Source organism: Procambarus clarkii, chromosome 40 (assembly GCF_040958095.1).
Source record: "Procambarus clarkii isolate CNS0578487 chromosome 40, FALCON_Pclarkii_2.0, whole genome shotgun sequence".
Taxonomy (NCBI): Eukaryota; Metazoa; Arthropoda; class Malacostraca; order Decapoda; family Cambaridae; genus Procambarus; species Procambarus clarkii.
This window is the reverse complement of record NC_091189.1, coordinates 15,850,182-15,861,081: the sequence shown is the minus strand read 5'-3', so window position 1 is coordinate 15,861,081 and position 10,900 is coordinate 15,850,182. Positions and strand designations below refer to the sequence as shown.

Here is a 10,900-nt window from a genome sequence, read left to right as displayed (position 1 = left end):
TGTGTATGTGTGTGTGTGTGTGTGTATGTGTGTGTGTGTGTGTGTGTGTGTGTGTGTGTGTGTGTGTATGTGTGTGTGTGTGTGTGTGTGTGTGTGTGTGTGTGTGTGTGTGTGTGTGTGTGTGTGTTCACCTAGTTGTGTTTTGCGGGGGTTGAGCTTTGTTCTGTCGGCCCGCCTCTCAACTGTCAATCAACTGTTTACTAACTACATACTTTTTTTTCCACACCACACACACACACACACATACACACACACACACACCAGGAAGCTGCCCGTGACAGCTGACTAACTCCCAGGTACCTATTTACTGCTAGGTAACAGGGGCATTGAGGGTGAAAGAATCTTTGCCCATTTGTTTCTGCCTCGTGCGGGAATCGAACCCGCGCCACAGAATTACGAGTCCTGTGCGCTATCCACTGGCTACGAGGCCCCCTGTTGTGTGTGTGTGTGTGTGTGTGCGTGTACTCACCTATTTCTACTCACCTATTTGTGCTTGCGGGGGTTAAGCTTTGGCTCTTTGGTCCCGCCTCTCAACTGTCAATCAACTGGTGTGCAGATTCCTGAGCCTACTGGGCTCTATCATATCTACATTTGAAACTGTGTATGGAGTCAGCCTCCACCACATCACTGCTTAATGCATTCCATCTGTTAACTACTCTGACCCTGAAAAAGTTCTTTCTAACGTCCTTATGGCTCATGTGGGTACTCAGTTTCCACCTGTGTTCCCTTGTTCGCGTCCCTCCAGTGTTGAATAGTTTACCCTTGTCTGCCCTGTCGATTCCCCTGAGGATTTTGTAGGTAGTGATCATATCTCCTCTTACTCTTCTGTCTTCCAGTGTCGTAAGGTGCATTTCCCGCAGCCTTTCCTCGTAACTCATGCCTCTTAGTTCTGGGACTAGTCTAGTGGCATACCTCTGAACGTTTTCCAGCTTCGTCTTGTGCTTGACAAGGTACGGGCAGCGGGCTCCATGCTGGGGCCGCATACTCCAGGATTGGTCTTACATATGTGGTATACAAGATTCTGAATGATTCCTTACACAGGTTCCTGAAGGCTGTTCTGATGTTAGCCAGCCTCGCATATTCCGCAGACGTAATTCTTTTTCTGTGGGCTTCAAGAGACGGGTTTGGTGTGATATCAACTCCTAGATCTTTCTCTCTGTCCGTTTCATTAAGTACTTCATCTCCTATTCTGTATCCTGTGTCTGGCCTCCTGTTTCCACCGCCTAGTTTCATTACTTTGCATTTACTCGGGTTGAACTTTAGCAGCCATTTGTTGGACCATTCATTCAGTCTGTTAAGGTCATCTTGTAGCCTCCTACTATCATCCTCTGTTTCAATCCTTCTCATAATTTTTGCATCATCAGCAAACATTTAGAAAAACGAGTCTACACCCTCTGGGAAATCATTTACATATATCAGAAACAGTATAGGTCCAAGGACTGACCCCTGCGGGACTCCACTTGTGACGTCTCGCCAATCTGAGACCTCACCCCTCACACTGACTCGTTGTCTCCTGTTGCTTAGGTACTCCTTTATCCAATGGAGTACCTTCCCTGTCACTATAGCCTGCATCTCCAGCTTTTTCACTAGCCTTTTGTGTGGTACTGTATCAAAGGCTTTCTGGCAATCCAAAAATAAATGTGTGTGTGTGTGTGTGTGTGTGTGTGTGTGTGTGTGTGTGTGTGTGTGTGTGTGTGTGTGTGTGTGTGTGTGTGTGTGTGTGTGTGTGTGCGTGCGCCTCTGAAACAATACAAGAACAATCACTCCATCAACAATATAAACCAGAGACACGGTCGGAAAAGATTACATTATAGCAGTCATAGAAAGCTCTCTGTCTCTCTCTCTCTCTCTCTCTCTGTCTCTCTCTCTTTCTCTCTCTCTCTCTCTCTCTCTCTCTCTCTCTCTCTCTCTCTCTCTCTCTCTCTCTCTCTCTCTCTGTCTCTCTCTCTTTCTCTCTCTCTCTCTCTCTCTCTCTCTCTCTCTCTCTCTCTCTCTCTCTCTCTCTCTCTCTCTCTCTCTCTCTCTCTGTCTCTCTCTCTGTCTCTCTCTCTGTCTCTCTCTCTCTGTCTCTCTCTCTTTCTCTCTCTCTCTCCCTCTCTCTCTCTCTCTCTCTCTCTCTCTCTCTGTCTCTCTCTCTCTCTCTCTCTCTCTCTCTCTCTCTCTCTCTCTCTCTCTCTCTCTCTCTCTCTCTCTCTCTCTCTCTCTGTCTCTCTCTCTCTCTGTCTCTCTCTCTCTGTCTCTCTCTCTTTCTCTCTCTCTCTCTCTCTCTCTCTCATTCTCTCTCTCTCTCTCTCTCTCTCTCTCTCTCTCTCTCTCTCTCTCTCTTTCTCTCTTTCTCTCAAGGAAAGATCATTTAGGGTGTGTGCATCAGAGTTCGCTCTAATTTCAAGAATGAGTTGAAGAAGCCTGATGTCAATATCGAGAGAAAAGTCACACTTCCGGTCCAATACACACAACCTACGTGGGAACCCTCCATGAGTACGCAGCACCAGCATGGAACACAAATTAACGAGAGAACCAACATCTGTAATAAATTAAACGTACCAATAACACATGTAAAGAGTGTATTTTCGGACGATAACACAAAGTAAATGTTATAACGAACGATAGCATAAATTTCGCTATAAAAAGATGATCACGTCATCTCGTTATCATCACTCGGGAAGATGTATTATATTTTGAGCACCATAAAGTAACCCTCATATCATGCAGGGGGGTATGGTACACGTCCTTCTTGCCCTAAGGTGGAGACACCCACGGTGACGTCACTCATAATGACGTCACTGATACTGGACATGGTGACGTCTATAATAACGACGTCACCGAGTGTGACGCCTCATATTACGTCACGAAGTCACTCCTTCCTTCCCCTTCCCCTTTCCCCCCTCTGCCTTTGTCGTGGGGGATCACACTTTGTCTTTTCAAACCCCCTATTCAACCAGACGCTGGCGACTGATTGCTGCTCACTTCTACACTATCCACCCCCTTCGATACCCCCTTATCCACCCCTTCGATACCCCCTTATCTACCCCTTCGATACCCCCTTATCCACCCCTTCGTTACACCCCCTTAACCCCCCCTCAGCTGAAGCTGCAAACACTGGTAAAGGCGATAAGTTGCAAGGCTGCATTTCCTCAATGTCTTTCTCAGACAGCTGAAGAAAAGTCTTTTGAAGAAAACAAATGTCTGTGAGCACTACGCCAGTCGTTTCTCATCGTCGCGAAATTGGGTAGTTAACTGCAACGCAGAATCCTGGCAAAATAAGGTCTTTTGTGGGTTGTTAGTGAACCATTGACTGGTTATGATCGGGATGGGCATGTAGCGAGTGCAAAGAAATGTAAAACAAGGGACAGAAGCGAGGACGGTAGACAGGGAGAGACGGAGAGAGAGACGGAGACACAGTAGACAGGGAGAGACAGTAGACAGGGAGAGACAGAGACACAGTAGACAGAGAGAGACGGAGACACGGTAGACAGGGAGAGACGGAGACACAGTAGACAGGGAGAGACGGAGACGCGGTAGACAGGGAGAGACGGAGAAACAGTAGACAGGGAGAGAAAGAGACACAGTAGACAGGAAGGAGTGTGAGGGGGAAAAAATATGAAAGAGGAAAGGGAATTCGAATGGAGGAAAGGCAGAGTTAAAATAGAGGAAGGAGTAAGGGAGGTAGGAAGGGAGGGAGGGATAGGGAAGTGCTGGTGGAAGAGGGGAGGATGGAAAGGGTGGGATAGGGAAGGGGAGAAGGCGAGTCATCAGAGGCAGCACCACAGGACAACAGACAGACTAAGAGGATCACAGCCAATCAGTGGTAATGGTCATGAAGTATTGTGAGGGTAAGGGGACATGTTGATGGGGGGGGGGGAGGGGGGAGATGGGTCCTGGGGAGGGGGGGAAGTTGGTTAGTCCTGGGCGATGGGACACAACAGAACGCTGGGACACAACAGAACGCTGGGACACAACGGAACGTTGGGACACAACAGAACGCTGGGACACAACAAACGCTGGGACACAACAAACGCTGGGACACAACAGAACGCTGGGACACAACAGAACGCTGGGACACAACAGAACGCTGGAACACAACAGAACGGTAGAACACAACCGAACGTTGGAACACAACAGAACCCTGGAACACAACAGAACGCTGGGACACAACAGAACACTGGGACACAACGGAACGCTGGAACACAACAGAACGCTGGGACACAACAGAACCCTGGAACACAATAGAACGCTGGAACACAACAGAACGCTGGAACACGACAGAACGGTAGAACACAACAGAACGCTGGGACACAACAGAACCCTGGAACACAATAGAACGCTGGAACACAACAGAACGCTGGGACACAATAGAACGCTGGAACACAACAGAACGCTGGGACACAACAGAACGCTGGGACACAACAGAACGTTGGGACACAACAGAATGCTGGAACACAACAGAACGCTGGGACACAACAAACGCTGGAACACAACAGAACGCTGGAACACAACAGAACGCTGGAACACAACAGAACGCTGGAACACAACAACCGCTGGAACACAACAGAACGCTGGGACACAACAAACGCTGGAACACAACAGAACGCTGGAACACAACAGAACGCTGGGACACAACAGAACGCTGTGACACAACAGAACGCTGTGACACAACAAACACTGGAACACAACAGAACGCTGGAACACAACAGAACGCTAGAACACAACAGAACGCTGGAACACAACAGAACGCTGGAACACAACAACCGCTGGAACACAACAGAACGCTGGGACACAACAAACGCTGGAACACAACCGAACGCTAGAACACAACAGAACGCTGGGACACAACAGAACGCTGGGACACAACAGAACGCTGGGACACAACAGAACGCTGGGACACAACAGAACGCTGGAACACAACAAAACGCTGGAACACAACAGAACGCTGGAACACAACAGAACGCTGGAACACAACAGAACGCTGGGACACAACAGAACGCTGGAACACAACAGAACGCTGGGACACAACAGAACACTGGAACACAACAGAACGCTGGAACACAACAGAACGCTGGGACACAACAGAACGCTGGAACACAACAGAACGCTGGGACACAACAGAACGCTGGAACACAACAGAACGCTGGAACACAACCGAACGCTGGAACACAACAGAACGCTGGGACACAACAGAACGGTGGGACACAACAGAACGCTGGAACACAACAGAACGCTGGGACACAACAGAACGGTGAAACACAACAGAACGCTGGAACACAACAGAACGCTGGAACACAACAGAACGCTGGAACACAACAGAACGCTGGAACTGACCCATGACCCATGGGAGGCAGCTCCTATTGGTTCATGGGAGGCAGCTCCTATTGACCCATGGGAGGCAGCTCCTATTGGCCCATGGGAGGCAGCTCCTATTGACCCATAGGATGCAGCTCCTATTTATACTCAACAACTCATATATGTAACCAAGGCATACTATTAACACCCGTTTGTAACGTATTCAACTCGTTTGCCGAGCATCAGAATATTTGTTTTGCCTTTTGGAGAGAGGCGTTTTTTCAGCTTGCAAAATATTTACATGACTTCTCGAACCGTCGATTCGAGACATTTCATTCGTCTATGATTGCATCCGCTTGTGTGAGGATCATCCCACCAACCAGCTGAGATAAGATCAGATGTTCTGTGGTTATCTGGTGTGATCAGCGCTTCTCTCTCTCGCTGCCATCTAGCGGGACACCTGACAACCTCCGGTGTGAGTGCACTGCGTATTGTTGCCTCCCGTCACAATGTTGCGTCAATCTCTGGGTGTTTGTAATCAGTAAAGACATGTACGTTACCCTCTCTCGTCCACCTCAGACCTCCGTAGGGTGGGAGTATTTGGGCGACTGTTGTCATACACCAGCCCGCCTCCAATGACAACATTCAAGGCTGGATCGTGATGCTCCTGCAGGGTGTGCAGGAGCATCACTGGCATGCTCCTGCAGACACTGAAACAATACCACACAATACTAAAATATACAGACAGTCCAACTGGGACAGGGCAATGGTGGAGAGAATAGCTGAGGCCTTGTTCCGTCTTGCACGAGTGCGCCTTCTCCGCCATGATGAGTTATTCTTTTAGCAGTATCCATGTCTGCCTCAGGCACGCATCTAGACCCTCCGTATTGCATTGGTTCTACATGTTGGTGCAACGATTAGCATTGAATGCAAGTGTGCTTGCAACAATGTGGAAGCTGACCAATATGGCTTGCAGAGCGTGTACTGTGTAAATTCCGAGTGTTGGCATGCAGAACACAATGAAGTTAACATCATCAAAAGGAGCCTTACTTCAGCCCAGTGCCCAGCAGAAAGAGAACCTCGATTCCTTTAAGCACAAAATCCTTCCAGCTCCAGGTGTTGCCCAGATAGCACCGCAATATATCTCTGGAAGTCTGGGACTTCCAGGGATATATTGATTATTGGTGTGGAGTTACACATGTGTATCCACCCCCACTGACACCTAGTTCTCTAGTGTTGGTCAGACTGAGGATGCCATCAAACATAGGAAAGCAGACAAATCCAACAAGAAGAGGGAGCTGGGACATTAGTGCACATTTGTTCCTTTAGCATCCGATACCCTCGGCCCCCTCTGTGCCATGAGCTTTCTACAGAAATTGGGTCGTAGGCTCTATGACACAGAGACATAAGAGCTGTCAGTTTCCTCTCGTAACGCCTAAGTGTGGCGACCCAGGGGGGGGGGCGACGCCTGATCTGTCCTCTATTACCGAGCAGGATCTAAGGAGCTCGAAGGTAATTCACAAAATTAACCACTAATTGTGAACCTCAATTTCTAAGTTTTCACTGTGTCAGGTGAAGCCAAAAAGAGAGGAGAGGGGGGGGGGAGGGAGGTGGTAGTGGGAGAAAAGGTTATAAATCTTCACTATTGGAGATATACAAATTTCCCTATGAAGTATTTCTGCTCTTTTCACCATGGCTATTGGTCTATATTTCAACCTGTATTTGCCACTCTTCTTATGTGTGTGTGTGTGTGTGTGTGTGTGTGTGTGTGTGTGTGTGTGTGTGTGTGTACTCACCTAGTACACACACACTAAGGAGCCGAGCGGACAGCACGCTGGACTTGTGATCCTGTGGTCCCGGGTTTGATCCCGGGCGCCGGCGAGAAACAATGGGCAGAGTTTCTTTCACCCTATGCCCCTGTTACCTAGCAGTAAAATAGGTACCTGGGTGTTAGCCAGCTGTCACGGGCTGCTTCCTGGGGGTGGAGGCCTGGTCGAGGACCGGGCCGCGGGGACACTAAAGCCCCGAAATCATCTCAAAATAACCTCAATATAGTAAATGTGTGTTTGCGTGCGTGCGTGCGTGCGTGCGTGCGTGTGGGATAAAAACTTACAAATTCCAACTGATATTCAATCAAAATAGAAACAACAGAGCTGGAGACAGCAGTTCATTACATAACTCCTTCAAATAACAACAGCATGTCCAGGGACGCAGGTTCGATACCACTGTAGGAACCTATTCTTTTCACCCATAGACCCATCACGTTATTTTGCACTGTGCAGCGCAGCGTGTATTACTAAGCTTATCCTAAGCTGAGGCGAAGAAGCTGCAATGGCATACGACACCCAGTTTGAGCTCCAAGTGCAGTAAGCAGACCCCGAGAGCCCAGGGCGCCCTGCTAGCAAAATGCACCTTGTGTATTCGGGTCTGCAGGACGGGGTGGAATGTGGGAGTGTAGCTAGGTGTGGAGTGTGGGGGTGTAGCTGGGGGTGGAGTGTGGGGGTGTAGCTGGGTGTGGAGTGTGGGGGTGTAGCTAGGTGTGGAGTGTGTGGATCAGCGCCAAACCCAAACCTGCTGAAGGTGTGGAATGTATTCACCGCGTGTTTATGAAACAGGTCACTTAAAGATGCGTGATATACACAGGGCAAATCTATGTAGATGAAAGCCCCTGATGCTGAGCCCTTGATCTCATCTACTTAAGGTATATACATCTGAAGAACTTCGATTTCGGGGCTCAACGTCCCCGCGGCCCGGTTCTCGACCAGGCCTCCTGCATAGGCGGTTGGAAACGGTAATCTGTCAGTATATTTCAAACACGTGTTATTTTGTTATATATATAAATACAAAATTATAATTCAATGTGTCGGGGGACAGGAAGCCAGGGTGTATTCATACACGTTAAGCTTTTATCGAGTGTACACTTGGAGTGAGGGAGAGTGTACACTTGGAGTGAGACAGAGTGTACACTTGGAGTGAGGGAGAGTGTACACTTGGAGTGAGGGAGAGTGTACACTTGGAGTGAGGGAGAGTGTACACTTGGAGTGAGAGAGAGTGTACACTTGGAGTGAGAGAGTGCACACTTGGAGTGAGGGAGAGTGTACACTAGGAGTGAGGGAGAGTGTACACTTGGAGTGAGGGAGAGTGTACACTTGGAGTGAGGGAGAGTGTACACTAGGAGTGAGGGAGAGTGTACACTTGGAGTGAGGGAGAGTGTACACTTGGAGTGAGGGAGAGTGTACACTTGGAGTGAGAGAGAGTGTACACTTGGAGTGAGAGAGAGTGTACACTTGGAGTGAGGGAGAGTGTACACTAGGAGTGAGGGAGAGTGTACACTTGGAGTGAGGGAGAGTGTACACTTGGAGTGAGGGAGAGTGTACACTTGGAGTGAGGGAGAGTGTACACTTGGAGTGAGGGAGAGTGTACACTTGGAGTGAGGGAGAGTGTACACTTGGAGTGAAGGAGAGTGTACACTAGGAGTGAGGGAGAGTGTACACTTGGAGTGCGAGAGTGTACACTTAGAGTGCGTAAAGGAGTGAAGTAGTGGAGGACTCTCCTAGCATAGCTATAAACGTAGCTGTAACAGCTCTGGAACCTGTACACCAGTAGAATAAGAGTCGAGAGGCGGGGCCCAGTGGCTGTAGCTCATCCCAGCAAGTACAACAAGGTGAGAACTGAGCACTCTTAAATACAAATATCATGTAAATTAAATTTGTAGTTTTTAATAAATCTCATATTCCATTTTAACACTTTATTTTTGGGGGCTTTGACAATTGCATTTTCCAGGTTTACTTTTATTATTCTATTTAATAGAATGATTTTCCACGCAAACCTAAAAAAAATTATTTGTCTTATTTCCCATATACAAACGTAATTGTTATATATATATATATATATATATATATATATATATATATATATATATATATATATATATATATATATATATATATGTCGTACCTAGTAGCCAGAACGCACTTTTCACCCTACTATGCAAGGCCCAATTTGCCTAATAGGCCAAGTTTTCGTGAATGAATGTTTTTTCGACGACCTAACCTACCTAACCTAACCTAACCTACCTTTTTCGGTTTCCTAACCCAACCTAACCTATAAAGATAGGTTAGGTTAGGTTAGGTAGGGTTGGTTAGGTTCGGTCATATATCTACGTTAATTTTAACTACAATAAAATAAAATTGACCTCATATATAATGAAATGGGTAGCTTTATCATTTCATAAGAAAAAAATTAGAGAAAATATATTAATTCAGGAAAACTTGGCTTACTAGGCAAATCGGGCCATGCATAGTAGGCTGAAAAGTGCGTTCTGGCTACTAGGTACGACATATATATATATATATATATATATATATATATATATATATATATATATATATATATATATATATATTATTATGACAGCTTGGAAGAGGGTGAAGAGAATCTGTTTATAGCTCAACCGACCAAACGATACAGTCATTGTTCGCTAACCGCCCTGTCTCAGGTGCGCGCCCTTTCGAAATCCTCACCTGAGGACGAGCACATGTAGCTGTGTGTAAATCTTTTTCTGGTCGCCTGTCGCCAGGCCCCCCGGGTCAACACTCCCTCCTTCCATTAAATCTCTGAACATGCTGTCTTCTCGGGGCATTGTTGGAGCTGTCAGGCTATTGTGTGTCGCCTTAGGGGTGCAGTGCTCGCTTACAGCGCTTTCCTGCACCTCTTGTGCCTCTCGTGTGCCTCTCGTGTGCCTCTCGTGATGCTCAATGGAGGCGCTGTTGGGGTAGTGCTGGGCTCTTGTGGGTGTTGGTCGTGTCGAAGCCTCTGCTGTGTTGCAACTTTGGTGGTTAGTGCTCTGGCTTTGGTGGTTAGTGCTCTAGCATTGGTGGTTAGTGCTCTAGCATTGGTGGTTAGTGCTCTAGCATTGGTGGTTAGTGCTCTGGCTTTGGTGGTTAGTGGGGAAATTGACAAATTTACAGGAAATGGGGAATAGGAAGGTAGCCGGGAGTGACATACATCAAAATGGGTGTCATTATACTGTTGAGGAGCCACGAGGGAGGAGGAGTCCCAAAGCTCTCCACACGCACTGAGACTAATTACCACTTCTGACTGGCTTTATTACACATTCAAAGGCACACACACACACACACACACACACACACACACACACACACACACACACACACACACACACACACACACACACACACACACACACACAAAGCCTAACTACCTAACAGGAAGGAGCCAGAGGGTAATGGTAAGGGACGAGAAGCCGGACTGGCGAACAGTAACGAGTGGAGTACCTCAAGGATCGGTGCTGGGACCAATCCTCTTTCTAATTTACGTGAATGATATGTTTACAGGAGTGGAATCCTACATATCAATGTTTGCGGATGACGCAAAATTAATGAGAAGAGTTGTGACAGATGAGGATTGTAGGATCCTCCAAGAGGACTTAAACAGGTTGCAGAGATGGTCAGGGGAAATGGCTACTGGAGTTCAACACGAGTAAATGTAAAGTTATAGAAATGGGATCAGGTGATAGGCGACCAAAGGAACAGTACACAATGAAGGGGAACTGCCTACCTGTAACGATTCGAGAAAGAGACCTGGGAGTGGACGTAAC

General features: G+C 47.5%; 1 protein-coding gene across 1 annotated transcript; it reads right to left on the bottom strand.

The window, feature by feature from the left end:
• Positions 1 to 4,804: 4,804 nt before the first annotated feature.
• LOC138372805 (uncharacterized) lies at positions 4,805 to 5,323 on the bottom strand. Its single transcript, XM_069338462.1, has one exon. The coding sequence runs from the start codon at positions 5,321 to 5,323 to the stop codon at positions 4,805 to 4,807; it is 519 nt and encodes a 172-aa protein (XP_069194563.1).
• Positions 5,324 to 10,900: the final 5,577 nt, after the last annotated feature.

Excerpts from the sequence above, each read along its gene's own strand:
- LOC138372805 (XM_069338462.1), bottom strand. The coding sequence starts at position 5,323 with ATGGGTCAGTTCCAGCGTTCTGTTGTGTTCCAGCGTTCTGTTGTGTTC.